A 15100-nucleotide genomic window follows, 5' to 3' on the forward strand; every position below is an offset into this window, starting at 1 on the left:
TTGAGGACAAATGCAACCTCAAAAAACTCAAGATGTTTAAAAGGATATAAACACTAAGTCCCTGAATTATTGTGATGCTCCTATAATTAAGGATGATTATTGTGATTATAATTATCCTATAATTAAGGATAATTATTGTGATGCTCCTATAATTAAGAGTCCAAAGAATTCATTTTTTCTAAGTTGTGCAAAGATCTCTAAGATAGCACTTCACTATCTACACCTAAAAAATTATATGTATTAAAGACATATCATACCTAGAAAATAGCTCTGTTGACTGTTTGGTGGTATATTTTCTTTAGCCATAGAGATTAACACTTTGCTGGTCTCAGAAAGCTTCTCTGCACCTTTGCTCTGAAAAGAAAAAAAAATGTATGTCTTTGCAAGAATAGATAAGGGAAATAGCCATAACATACTTGAAATAACATTATTTAACTTTTGACTGCAAAACAGAGGGTTTTGGTTATTTTTTAATACATGTAATAGACAGTATATTTCACGGATATTAAAAAGTAGCTCCTGTATTAATGCAATAATTACTCTGCTACATTTGATCTCCAACAGCACTTCAAATTGATTATGGGGTCAAATTGACTCACAGGGATTTCATAGCCTATCCATGCTCTGTATTTTTCCCCAAGAGATCTGATCCACCTTACTTGTCACCACAACTAGTCATCTGCTAAATCAGTGGTTTTCAACTGTTTTTCCTTTTCGGACCCCTAAAAAAATGTGAATGGAGGTGTGAACTCCTTTAGAAATCTTAGTCTGTGGAAAGAAGAAACTATCAAGTTAAAAATTTAATATTTTTAGCGTTATTACCTGTGGTCTGAATAGTACCTTACTGAACCGACCATTAAAAAATTATTTATTTACTTATTTGTTAATTCTATTTGTACTGTTTATTTTTTGTATTCTTTAAGCTTGGATAATGAAAGCAGACTAATTCATTTCAAGGCAATTTTACTTTGAGATTCTGATGTACGAGAGCAATATTTGGGTTGGCTTCCATTCGAATTTAGAAAACTTTTATACTGGTCTTCACATTTGTGCATATTTATTTAAAAGTTAAATGTGGTGGCAAATTTGATTTGACAGTGTCCCTATAAGCACAGATGTAAAATAATTTCTAATGGGTCTTTCTCCAACAGGTAACTCAGTAATACAATACCTTTATAATGAAGAAACTCTTATCAGTACAATAGAAGCAGACTTAAACCAAGATTCCAACAATAAAACTGTTTGAAATAGGAAAATAATGTAGTAGTCTTACCCTTATCTCCATATAAGGAGGATCATTTTCAAGTTCTGCTTTGTCTTGTGCCAACTTGGCCTTTTGATCTTCAATAAACTGGTCTAAGTCATTTGCCATCATTTCTTCAATTCTAGGAAAGATACATATCACTGTACTAATATGGTTCCTCTTCAGTATAGGCAGAAATTTACACTCAGTTAAACTATTAATAGCCTTAATCAACTCAAGTTTAGTCATCAAATTACTGCATCGATCTGCCTAAGAGGTGCAAACGTTAAAAAACTGTAAAAGACAACCTCCGCCCTAGAGATATTTGATCTAAAATGTTGCAGCCTTTGAAATTTCTCTTCAGAGAGAAATTAAGATTCCAAAAGACAGTCCCAATAATTTTTCAAATATATCTATATTTGAATATAGAATATATATATCTATATATTCTATTCTCTTTTAAAAGATTTTTCTTTAACAAAATAATTTAATCCAGTAAGAGAACAATACTGAGCAGCTCCTAAATATGACAGATTTTCAATTGCTAAAATCGCTGAAAAGAATATTTAGCACTGATTAGTTTAGCAGTTTAAATTGGGAATTAGATCAGAGGAATGCCATGTCCTCACACATTTTCCACCTATAGGAGGAGGGGAGAAAAACATCAAGATTACTAGTCAACATAATGCAAAGGAGTAGGGAAAGAGACCCATTATAGAGCCTGTAGTTGATATGATGCATTATAATTGTATTGTGTTCCAATAACTGATTATTTTATGAGTAATGAAACTCCAGTTCACTGTTGTTGCTTTAAACCTCAATCCTGCAATCACTTACACACGCTTAACTTCAAGCACATGCATAAATGTTTTCAAGTTTGGGACCTTAATATGTTCAATAAGCAAAGTGCCCAACTTTTTTAAATGTTGTTACTAGTTTTGCAGAAATAGCTTTATAACTTAATACCCTATAAACCCTGATTCCCAACAAAGTCAGTGGAACTACCTGCATGAGTAAAGGTTAGCAGGAATTTCACCTCAAGTGCAGTTTATTAATTGGCTCCCTTTTCATACTTTGCTTTTATTTAGATATAAAATTATAAGTTTTGTAGCTCAAGAGAAGGCTTCCAATTATTTCCCCACACACACCCCCAGTGTCTCTCTTGTCAATTTAGTTGTTAGCACCTCAGAGCAGGGACCTTCTTTGACTTCATGTTAGTACAATGTCTATTTAGTACATAGCAGCCCTGATCTCAGTTGGGGCCTCTAAGCAGGGGTGCTGGAACATGTTTTATAGTGGGTGTGCTGAGAGCCATTGAACCAAACTGTAAACCCTGTATATAATGGACACCATTTCAAGCCAGGGGGTGTGGCAGCACCCCCTGCCTCTAGTTCCAGCATCTATGCCTCTAAGTAGTATCAAAATACAAATTCAAATAGGTCAAATTCATGACAATGAAGTTACAGGTGAGATGAGTTTGGCCCAATAGTTAGAAGTTAGTAAATTCTTCAATATGATGTTTAAATGACATTCTATCTAAATAAAAGCAGAGTATGAAAAGAATGACAATGAACTGCATACAAGGCCAAATCCTGCTAATCTTTACTCATGCAAGTAGTTCCACTGACTGTGTTGGGAGTAAGGGTTTATAAGGTTAAGTCTATAACGAGTACACATAAATGGTACTTCAAACTAAGGTGATAATTACAATCCCAAATCCTTCAACCATTATTCATGTATTTAATTTTAATCACTTTAGTAGCCCCTTTGAAGTCAAAGGAGCTACTTAAGGGAGTAAAATTAAGCATGTGGGTAAGTGTTCGCAGTATCTGGGCCTAAGTATAAATTGCACAGAATTCACTTTGTAAGCTTACTGTTGAAACTATACTAGCAGAGACATAAAATGAACACACCCCCTTTCCCACAGTCAACAGGGGGATGTAATGCAGTGCTCTGAAGGAAGAATGGGGGATGTGAGAGCGCATGCGCCCCAAGAAAGCGACTGCCCCCTCAGGTCCGCCATCCACCATCTTCCCACTGGCTGGGGATAGGAGACCAGGTTAGCTGCTTTGCTCTCTCACCCTATCCATCCCCATACCTAGAATCAAAAGTGAGCTGAAACCTAGGGGTGGACCTAAGCAGGTCCACCCCAAAGTACTTGTGACAAAGTGGGAGCTCTTTAACCCCACACTGCACCCAATTAAATGCCTGGAATGTCAGAACAGGTAAAAGAGATACAGCACCCCTTCCCAGTGTTAAATTAATAAAGTTGTGACCTTCCACTTAAATTCATCCCACGTACAGAGCACTACAAATCTGCGGATATCTACTTTATATCCACGGATACAGATGGGGATATCCGCGGACCACGTTTGCGGATCATGGATCAGATGCGGATACAAATTTTGTATCTGAGCAGGGCTCTACCCATGTGTCCATCATTTATTTGCCTGCACATCCTGATCAAAGGGCCAAGAGAGTTTAAAAAATGGGCAAAGCCTAAAGGGGTGAGATGCAATGTGGTTAAACAAAAAACACATTTGGAGAGAAAAATATGAAATGAGAAGAGATATTGGAAAGTGACAATGCAGAAAGAAATCACTGCAATAAAAATGAAATGTATGTGCAGTGTGATGTGATAGCAAATAAATATTGACTCCTGAGTTACAGTAAAATCTTAGGAAAAAGCAATTGCATTAAATATATAATGTTATTCTTTAATTAGCATTGTAAAAATATTAGGCGGTTCTCATAAATGAGGCAGTCCTGGGACAGCCCAGTTGTCTTTCTAGTGATATAGGTCAATCAATTCTGAAAATAAATTCCGCATCTGATTGTCCTAAATCCTTAATCTCATTAGTTTTGCATACTGATAAAGTAAAAGGATAAAAGTAACGTGAAGAGAACACATGTTCCCAACCACATACTTATATTCAGCCTTGCTACACTACAGAAGGATCACTGAATCACAAAAGTTATTTTGAATGGAAAAAGTAACCTTTCATGGTAAGCTCCCTAGTATTCCATGTTTGCTCACACCAACTATCTGTTGCAGCATACTCACCTGCAAGAATACCAACGCAGTGCCAGTCATGCACCAAAAGAAGTCTCATTCGACTGTGGCAATTGAATTTTTGACCTTCACTTAGACTAGCATATATAAACACTGGGATTGTTTCCAAAAGACTTCTGTTTCAAGTAACAGCACAGTAGTATGATGATGCCAAACCTGGTTCAAGAGATTTTAAAAATTGGTAAGTGGATGTTGGTAAGCTCTAATACAGATAATATGAACACACTAATTTTTTTAACTTTCTAGCAGAGATTGCTGAAAAGCGTCATGAAGAATTACAAAACAAAGATAAGGTATCTATTCAGATATAATTTTAACTGCACAAGTATTCAACTGAATGTGAAGAAAGCTCAAACTCCACCCAGAGTAAAACAAATTAATCAAACATACTAGCATTGTTGATTCAGGATGCCATCTTTCACGTGGCTAAAAAGGCAAGGAAGGCTGACAGAATTTGGCTGGGGAAATAATTAGATGTTTTATAGCTCACTCCTTTTTCCTTGGTAGACCTTTTTAAAAATGTGCATGAATTCATAAGCCCTGTGAAAGAAGCATGACAGCCAACTGCCAAACAAATTATTAGAAAGGATTTGTTATACAGGAAAAAAAAGGGTGCGAGGAGAGAGAAAAGGGGAAGAAGAAGAGAAAACATGAAGTTTACTTGTACTTCAAAAGCAAACGATTAACATTTTGAGGGTTGTTGTATACATTGGTTAAGAAAATATTTTTGCTTAATAAAAATGTGAATGATTTATTTCTATTCAATTTTGTGATCTATAGTAGCAGCTTAAGAGGTCATCTCATTTTTAATAGTTTCTGGTTTTTTAGTTCAAAACCACAGAAAAAGCACCCAATTTCATTTTTTCAGCAATTTTTTTTTTCCAAGAAAAATTTAGAAACTAGCCAAAAGATATCAAAGTAAATTACTTTCTGAACAGCGATGCTGTGAGGATTAAAGGGACATCCTCAACATGCAAATCATACTTTCATCTGAAAATGTTTCTTCTAGAATTATAAGTAACCCCTTAAGCCCCAATCCTGCAAAGAATTTTGTGGGTGTTAAACCCCTAAAATCATACGGAGCTCCATTAACCTCAGTTGGGCTCCATGTGGTTTACAGAGATCCCCAAATAGAGCTTATTCTGGTATTAGGACCACAAATTACTATAATTCACATATACTAGAGAAAAAAAATCTTTTTTTTTTCCATTTAATTTGTGCATTTGACAGCACTTTGTGTATCACCATTTTCACTGTTTTGTTGACCCCACACACACACACACACTTTTCTAGACCCTTCAGGAAGGTTATTACTAGTAAAAGCAGCAGAGCCGAAAATGAAGCAGCAGCAAGCACCAGGCAGCTGTGTGCAGAGCGAAAGGCAGAGTCGGGAGATTGGGATCTGAGCATACTTGGTGGTGTTGCTCTCAGGCCCAGCCAAAAACCCTTCTAAACATAAAACAGGGAAGGAGAAAAACCTGTAACAATTTTTAAAGGAATTTTTAAAAATATATTTCAGAAGATAGTATTTAAAGGATACTCTTATAAAAATAATTTTCTGATAGCATACACCTATGCCTCATATATATATCAGCTAGAGTGTTTCCCTTCTTGATTATTTTCTTGTTCTCTGCTCTATGTTATGCTTTATATATGTCTAAATTGCACTCCACTAGTTGACTCTTTAATTATCATTAGGTATCACTTATGCAAATTTCCTTTTTTAGATGTTAACATGTTTTGCTCTTTGGTAAACTAAATGTTACATTGAGTTACGTTTTTTTAGCACTTCAGAGAAGCACTGCACTATGTAAGTGTTAAGTATTATGTTAAGTGCTGCTATGTTTAGTTATTGACTAAAAAAACCGTAAATCAATGTAACATTTAGTTTACCGAAGAGCAAAACATGTTAACATCTAAAAAAGGAAATTTGCATAAGTGATACCTAATGATAATTAAAGAGTCAACTAGTGGAGTGCAATTTAGAGATATATAAAGCATGACACAGAGCAGAGAACAAGAAAATAATCAAGAAGGGAAACGCTCTAGCTGATCTTCCTTCTAACAGCTAAGGTCCCAACCCTCCAATCTGATCCTAATTTTACTTGAGTAGTCCCACTGATTTCAATAGGACTACACGTTAAAATTAAGCATGGGCACACATCTATGCAAGACTGGTGCCTAAACAAGATTCACTATACTAAGGGCTTGGCTACACTTGTGAGTTATAGCGCAATAAAGGAGCCCCGGGCGCCCTAGCTCACTACCTGTCCACACTGGCAAGGCATGTAGAGCGCTCGGTCTCTGCGGCTACAGCGCTGCTGGTACTCCACCTCGGTGAATGGAATAATGTTTGCTGCACCACCGCTGGAGCACCGCAGCACCAGTGTGGATGCCCTGGTCTGTTATTGTGCTGTGATCGGCCTCCAGAAGTATTCCACAATGCCTGTTCTAGCCATTCTGGTCATCACTTTGAACTCTACTGCCCTGCCCTCAGGTGACCAACCGTCAGACCCGCCCTTTAAATTCTCTGGGAATTTTGAAAATCCCCTTCCTGTTGGCTCAGCCAGGCATGGAGTGCTCTCAGCAAATCTTTCCAGGTGACCATGCACCAGGCGAGCCCCAATATGGAGCAATGGCGAGGTGCTGGACCTCATCAGTGTTTGGGGGGGAGGAAGCTGTCCAGTCCCAGCTGCGCTCCAGCCACAGGAATTACGATATCTTCAGGCAGATATCAAGGGCCATGCTGGAAAGGGGCTATGACGGGGACGCACTGCAGTGCAGGGTTAAAGTGAAGGAGCTGCAGAATGCCTACCGCAAAGCCCAAGAGGCAAACAGCCACTCCGGTGCTGCCCCTGCGACCTGCTGTTTTTACAAAGAGCTGGACGCGATACCTAGGGGCGACCCCACCTCCATGCCGAGTACCACCATGGACACCTCAGAGGCCAGTGCAACAAGGCAGGAGAAGGAGGAGCAGCAGCAAAGCAGGAGCGAGGGTGCTCTGGTGGAGGGAGATACCCCGGAATCCCTAGACGCATGCAGCCAGGAGCTGTTCTCAAGCCAGAAGGAAGGTAGCCAGTCGTGGCGGCCGGCGCTTGAGGAAGGACAAACACCAGAGGAGGTTCCCGGTAAGCGGCTTTTATTTTGGGAAGGAAATTATTCGGTGTGGGCTCTTGGGGCGAGGAGGGTTAGGGCTGCATGCATGCCTAGATGCGGAATAGGGCATGGATATGCTCTCTCACATCACGGTAATCAGCCTCAGTGATCTCTTCAAAGGTCTCAGCCAGAACTTGGGCAATGCACTTGCGCAGGGTTTTTGGGAGAGCCACTGTTGTCCTCATCCCAGTAAGGCTAACTTGTCCGTGGCACTGTGCCGTGAGGAGCAGGGGGACCATTGTTGCACACAGGCAAGCTGCATATGGGCCAGGGCAGAAGCCGCATTGCAGTAGAAGACCCTCCCTTGTTTCCCTGGTCACCCTCAGCAGCGAAAATGTGGGGACAGTGTTCAGTACATGGGCCCCCTGCCGAAGTTGGCTCTCCGCAAGACACAGACACCCAGAGGACAGTACAGCCATGAAACAATCAGTCACACTTGACCCTGTGTTTACTCACCATTTTGGGGCGCCCGTGGCTTATGTGCGCTCGCTTTGGGACAGGCAAATTACGCTACTGTGCTTGCCCTTGAGTACAGGGAAATCATTGCTCTGTCTGGTCTGAACAATGCTGCCTCTGTTAAGTGTTGTATTTTGCCTTTCCAGATGCAACCTTGAGATCTCAGCCATCCGTTTTATCAATGGCCAAGAGGCTGCAAAGAATCAGGAAGAGGCCACATAGAAGCAAAGAGGACATGCTGCATGAAGTCATGCAGCATTCAACTAATGAAAATAAAAAAGTGCAGGAGTAGTGGGAAAGTGAAAGGAGGGTCCGCCAGCTCAATGCGGATCGTCAGCACCAAAGCACAGAGCAGCTGATAAGCATCATGGAGCGCCAAGCAGACTCGATCCAGGCACTCGTAGCCATGCAGGCGGAGCACTACCGCGCCTGCCCCCAACCCCCCCCAACAGCCTTTGTCCCAAAACTCCTTCCCTTCTGCCACCATGTCACCTCCAAACCACTTTCCCCAACACCCAGGTTCTTACCGCCACCAGCTGCCTCCAACACCTGTAGCTTCACCACCCAGCCCTGAAAACTACTACCCTTACCCACTGCACTCAGCCCCCATCACCATGCAGTATAGCCATCCTGAAGTGCAGCATGCATTGCACAGCACTCCAGACAGGACATATGCAAATCTGTGATTGTACCGTTCCCCATCCCACCCCACCCTATCCTACCCCCTTGCCCTTGGTGTTTCCCAAACAGTTGTGTTGTGTTTCTTTTCAATAAATTGATTTTTTGGCTTTGAAAACATTCTTTCTTATTGCATAACATAAAAGAAACCTTTGCCCAGGAAAGCAAGCACTGCAAGTCAGTGTATCACATGTAGCAAACACAGATTCCTACCGCACTTCACTCCCATGCAGGGAACCACACCAGACATTACTGTTGGCTTTCAGCCTCAAATTGCTCCCTTAAGGCATCCCTAATCCTTGCAGCCCCATGCTGGGCCCCTCTAATAGCCCTGCTCTCTGGCTGTTCAAATTCAACCTCCAGGTGCTGAACCTCCGAATTCCATGCATGAGTGAATCTTTCACCCTTCCCTTCACAAATGTTATGGAGGGTGCAGCACGCGGATATAACCATGGGGATGCTGTCATTGGCCAGGTCCAGCTTCCCATACAGAGAGTTCCAGCGACCCTTTAAATGGCCAAAAGCACACTCCACAGTCATTCTGCACTGGCTCAGCCTGTTGTTGAACCGCTCCTTGCTGCTGTCAAGGCTCCCTATGTAGGGTTTCATGAGCCACAGCATCAAAGGGTAAGCGGGATCTCCAAGGATCACAATGGGCATTTCAACTTCCCCTACGGTGATCTTCTGGTCTGGGAAAAAAGTCCCAACTTGCAGCTTCCTGAACAGGCCAGTGTTACGAAAGATGCATGCGTCGTACACCTTTCCGGGCCAGCCTGCGTTAATGTCAATGAAATGCCCACGGTGATCCACAAGCGCTTGGAGAACCACAGAGAAACAGCCTTTCCGATTAACGTACTCAGAAGCTAGGTGGGCTGGTGCCAGAATTGGAATGCCCGTCCCATCTATCGCCCCTCCGCAGTTAGAAAAACCCATTTGTGCAAAGCCAGCCACAATGTCATGCACGTTACCCAGAGTCACGGTTCTTCTGAGCAGGATGCGATTAATGGCCCTGCAAACTTGCATCAAAACGATGCCAACGGTTGACTTCCCCACTCCAAACTGGTTAGCGACCAATCAGTAGCTGTCTGGAGTTGCCAGCTTCCAGACTGCAATAGCCACCCACTTCTCCACCATCAGGGCACCTCTCAATCTTGTGTCCTCGCACCGCAGGGTGGGGGCAAGCTCCTCACACAGTCCCATGAAAGTGGCTTTTCTCATCCAAAAATTCTGCAGCCACTGCTCGTCATCCCAGACTTGCATGACGATGTGATCCCACCACTCAGTGCTTGTTTCCCAAACCCAAAAGCAGCGTTCCACAGTGGTGAGCATGTCCGTGAATGCCTCAAGCAAACTTGTGTCGTTTGCATTACTTGAGTCAATATCGTCGTCAGAGTCCTCACTGTCACTTTGGATCTTAAGGAATAACTCGACTGCTAAACGTGACGTGCTGGTGAGACTCGTCAGCATATTTCTCAGCAGTTTGGGCTCCATTCCCGCAGACCAAAAGGGAAGACAGAGTGCGCAGTACAAAAACTGTTGAAAGATGGCACCAAATGCGGACAGAAGCAAAGAGAATGCTGGGATGCGAACCGACGTATCAAGGGGTGTTGAGACAGGACCCAGAATGCCCCGCATTCCCCTCCCCCTTCCCACAAGCCACAGCGCCAGAATGGGAAGAGGTGCTCCGTGGGATAGCTGCCCACAATGCACCACTCCCAATGCCGCTGTAAGTGCCACAAATGTGGCCATGCCAATGCACTTGCAGCTGTCAGTGTGACAGACTGCAGCGCTTTCCCTACTGCGCTGTACGAAGGCGGGTTTAACTCACAGCGCTCTACATCTGCAAGTGTAGCCATGCCCTAAGATGTTGTGAAGGCACCTACATGTACATTGTGTCTATTTTATTGTTTATGTGAAGAAGAGTCTCTCCAACATGTTCCCTCTCTCTTTCTCCCCCACATCACTCGTCTCCAATTCCATGCCAGACTTAAAAGGAAGAAAACTGATCAGCAAAATCCAAGCTGATCTCCTGCATTTCTATTTATGTATACAATACTGCCACTAGTACAGTACTGCAAGAAGAATGCTACTATGAGAAAAGAACAGACAGAATCACAAGTCCCATCAACTCTATTGTAATATGCCCAAGAGGATGGGGGGGGGGGGGGCGGAGAACAGATACATTTAAAAAAAAAAACCAAACTTGTTAACCACCATTTGATGCCACATTTAGCCACTGCATTTACAGATTATACAGCCACAGAACTGTTATATTAAAAAGTTATTTTAAATGTTTCAACAATACTTCCTGTTTTTTTCAAAACGGTCAGCACTTGCCTCCCCACTATCCCTTTGAACAGTAATAAGAATAGCCTCTTCTTTCTGCAGCTCTTCCCATCAGTAAGGTGCTTCCTGCTGGACCTTTTCCCTCCAATTCTCCACTTCTTTTCAAATCTCATCTGAAAATCACTGTTTCCTCCTTTGCCCATACCTCTTAATTTTCCTCTCCCACTGCTACTATATATAACTCTGTAAAGCAGTTCAAGATAGGTTTGTATGAAACATGCTACCAAAATAAATGTGTATTATACAGCTTTAGATTGATTGTCGTATTGCAAACGAACCCAAAGTTAAATAAATACTTTTAAACAGATGCATGACAGAGTGTTCTACGGGAGATACGAAAGATTAAAATGCCTGGTTATTAAACCACAGAGATACAAATTGCGAAAAACCGACACAGTGTATTAGCGCGATAAAAAAGCCGCAGCCGGGCCCCGGAGTGAAGCCTGGGGACAGATAAAGCACAGCCCCGCGCAGAGCCAGGGGAGAGCGGCCCCGAGCCAGGACACGCTCCTCGCACACAGAGCGGCGGCCTCGGGCTCTGCCTCTTTAAGACGCTACTCAGCGTTGTTAGGCAACCAGGTTACAACAAAAACTGCGGCGGCTTCTGCCTGGGCCTAGCGAGGCCGCTCTCACACACACACCCCAGCACCGTCCCCCTCCCCCCCACGGGGGGGCACAGACACCACCCCTACCCCCGCCGGAGGGGCGCAGGCTGCCCCGTGCCGCGCGCCCCACAGCGGGGCACAGACCCCCAGTGGAGCTCGCCTCTCCCGTCCCCGGGCAGTTCGCGGCGGGGGGCCGCAGCCCCAGACACAGGCAGCCCCCTCGGAGACCAGACCGCCCGCCCCAGGAGGCAGGTGACAGGCCAGAACTGCCCCCCGCGCAGCCCCGGGAGCCGGGGGTCCCTGCGCCCCGCCCTTCGCCTCAGGAGCCGCCGTCGGGGCCCCGGAACCGGGACCGCTGTCACGCTCGGAGGCAGCCCGCGGCAGCGTCACTCACCGGCTCGCTCCCTGACCCGCTGGGTTTGCAAACGGCAGCTCCCGCCCCGCCTCTCACACTTTACCGCCTCCCCCGGTGGCCTGCCGCAGCCAGGCCGCGCCTGGGCCACCACAAACAGCGCCCCCTGCTGCGTGGGAGTCGGGGCCAAACTCGCTGAGCGGCTGTGCGGAGCCACGTCTCTTTGCTCAGGGCCAGGGAGCCAGTCGCTACTCCTCGGGAGACCCCCGTACACAGGATCCTCCTCCCTCCCCCCAACGCAGAGGACCCCTTCCCTCTCGACCCACATAAATCCCACACAGAGCCAGACAAGGCTACTGCACACAAATACTCCATATAGTGGACCCCTTTCTCCCGCTCCCACACAGTGACCCTGTACCCAGACATCCCACAGAGAGGACCCCTTCCTCCTCCCCCCACATAAATCCCACTCACAGGCATCCCATACACAGAGGACCCCCTCCCCACATACTGTACAGACATCCTATACACAGAGGAGCCCTTCCTGCCAACATACACAAGGATCCCCCACACAGATATTTCATACGTACTCCTGGCCTCTTCCCACCACATGCATAGAAGTGATTCCTCCCACAGACACCCAATACAGAGGACCCCCATCATCCCTCCCCCCCACACACACACAGAGAGAGAAAGAGAGAGAGAGATCACATACACAGAGAACCCTCCTTTCCCTCACAAATGTAGAGGGCCACACACAGAAGTCCATACCTACTGGGATTCCCCATACGCACAGAATCTCCCCTCCTCACACAGACTTCATAGACAGAGCGCTCAATCATCAGTAAAATTACTTTAATTTAAAATGAAAGGTATCCCCACAGTGTAAAAGTTGGGAGGAAAATGGTCAGAAAAAAAAAACGTAGCCAGATAGTTTTGTTGGTGACACTGGGCAACATACTAGGTAACTCGGGAGGGTGGAAGGCCCCGAGTGCCGAGGAAGCCCCCCTGCGCTAGGCCCAGACAAACCAAACCCTCTCCATTCCGTGAACTTTCTGTAATCCTGCCAGATTATGAGGAAGCTAGTATAAAAACACAGACAGAAAGCTGCAAAAACAGTTTAGAGCAGACAGCCTGCTCTCAGAGACAGCCTTCAGACAGCTCCAGCCAGGGTAAGCGTATAGATAAGAAAGGAATGTTTTGCACTAGCTTTCTGCAACACAGGAACAGATACAACCAAATAAGGCAGGGCTTACATAATGCTAATGAGGAAACATCTAATTGGCTGCTTTGGCTGTATTATTGTACAGGGCAATAGGTAATTGGTTGTATATGCTTCTGTAGCTAAGTTGGGAAAAAAGGTATAAATTGTATGATGTAATCTGCAGTCGGGGCTGCAGGATTTGAGGCAGCTGTGTCTCCCTGGGCCTGTTTACAGCTGCAAATAAACTCTCTGCTTCTCCACCCCGTTGTGATTATTGGGTGACGCATACCGGGCAACGAACCCCTACTGTTGCTTGCCTGGGGCACTCTGTGCCGGCAACAGTTCGATGGAATATCATCTTTCTGAGAAGTTTGTCCCCATCCAGTACTGGGACAAAACCAGATGGAACCTCACAAGCACCATGTGTACAAGGTCATGTGGGCAAGGGTGGGGTGGTGTACTCTTAAAGATGGCACCCCTCTGTGGTGCTCACCAGCATGGTGGGCCTATGTCATTACAGAAGTACCAGAATGACTCGTATTCTTGGAACACCTGAGCAGTCACCTTACTTGGAGCACATCGTGGGGAATATGCAGGATGAGCAACTTCATGCACTGGCTGACTGTATTCCAAAAGGTCTTGGAGTAGTGATACAAGTCAGGTCTGTCTGCCTGTCATAAATATAAAGGGAAGGGTAAACCCCTTTAAAATCCCTCCTGGCCAGAGGAAAAATCCTCTCACCTATAAAGGGTTAAGAAGCTAAAGGTAACCTCGCTGGCACCTGACCAAAATGACCAAGGAGGAGACAAGATACTTTCAAAAGCTGGGAGGAGGGAGAGAAACAAAGGGTCTGTGTCTGTCTGTATGCTACTTTTGCTGGGGATAGAATAGGAATGGAGTCTTAGAACTTTAGTAAGTAATCTAGCTAGGTATGTGTTAGATTATGATTTCGTTAAATAGCTGAAAAAAGAGTTGTGCTGAATAGAATGACTATTCCTGTCTGTGTGCCTTTTTTGTAACTTAAGGTTTTGCCTAGAGGGATTCTCTATGTTTTGCATCTAATTACCCTGTAAGGTATCTACCATCCTGATTTTACAGAGGTGATTCCTTTACTTCTATTAAAAGTCTTCTTGTAAGAAAACTGAATGCTTTTTCATTGTTCTAAGATCCAAGGGTTTGGGTCTGTGGTCACCTATGCAAATTGGTGAGGCTTTTTACCAAACCTTCCCCAGGAAGTGGGGTGCAAGGGTTGGGAGGATTTTGGGGGGAAAGACGTGTCCAAACTACGTTTCCCAGTAAACCCAGTTAAAGTTTGGTGGTGGCAGTGGATCCAGGGGCAAAGGATAAAATTAATTTGTACCTTGGGGAAGTTAACTGAAGCTGATGAAAGTAAGCTTAGGAGGCTTTCATGCAGGTCCCCACATCTGTACCCTAGAGTTCAGAGTGGGGAAGGAACCTTGACACTGCCAATGTACCAAAGGGGACTCCACCACCTGCACACGAAACTATGGATTGTGAAGTAAAAGTTCTGTTAGAACTTTTTCCCCCTCAGCGTCTGCTACAGACCTGATTTCTGAGACCAGCTTCCAGATCCTGAGGGGGTTTTGGTAAAAGAATGTCAGCTCAGAGAGGGCTTTGGGGCCACCCCTTGGGTGGAAATAAAAGAGCTGCCTATTGTATTGGAGCCCTTGGAAGTGGGAGAGGAAGGCATGTGACAGCATATTCCATGCTGGACAAAGTCCTCTGGTAAGGGCTATGTCTATTTGTAAAATGTCATGCACAGCTAGATCCTAATCACGCAGTGGGATCTCCGCACATGGGACTTCCTGCTCATGGAAAGCCTGAGTTAATAAAATGGGACATGATGAAAATGCAAATGTCTGGTTGTGAGCATCTGATTACAGAATCAGAGTCCTACAGTGCATCCGTATAAGGTTCCAGGCCTGCTTCTGCATCCACGTGGGAGGACTCCTGTGCCCAGGCAGAG

General features: G+C 44.5%; 1 protein-coding gene across 7 annotated transcripts in view; it reads right to left on the bottom strand.

Moving 5' to 3' along the window:
* CSPP1 (centrosome and spindle pole associated protein 1) overlaps positions 1-12028 on the bottom strand; it is a 178089-nt gene extending 166061 nt beyond the window's left edge. For 2 of the 7 annotated variants that reach the window (XM_074944276.1, XM_074944277.1), the window contains exons 1-4: positions 11952-12028; positions 4308-4472; positions 1274-1385; positions 258-354 (exon numbers count right to left, since the gene is read on the bottom strand). In XM_074944276.1, coding sequence (XP_074800377.1) covers positions 258-354; positions 1274-1375 — 199 coding nt within the window. In that variant the 5' untranslated portion in view covers positions 1376-1385; positions 4308-4472; positions 11952-12028. The remainder of the gene's footprint in view (positions 1-257; positions 355-1273; positions 1386-4307; positions 4473-11951) is intronic. The other 5 variants (XM_074944275.1, XM_074944271.1, XM_074944272.1 and 2 more) reach the window with 3 other exon arrangements.
* Positions 12029-15100: the final 3072 nt, after the last annotated feature.

Source organism: Natator depressus, chromosome 2, assembly GCF_965152275.1.
Source record: "Natator depressus isolate rNatDep1 chromosome 2, rNatDep2.hap1, whole genome shotgun sequence".
NCBI classification, from domain to species: domain Eukaryota; kingdom Metazoa; phylum Chordata; order Testudines; family Cheloniidae; genus Natator; species Natator depressus.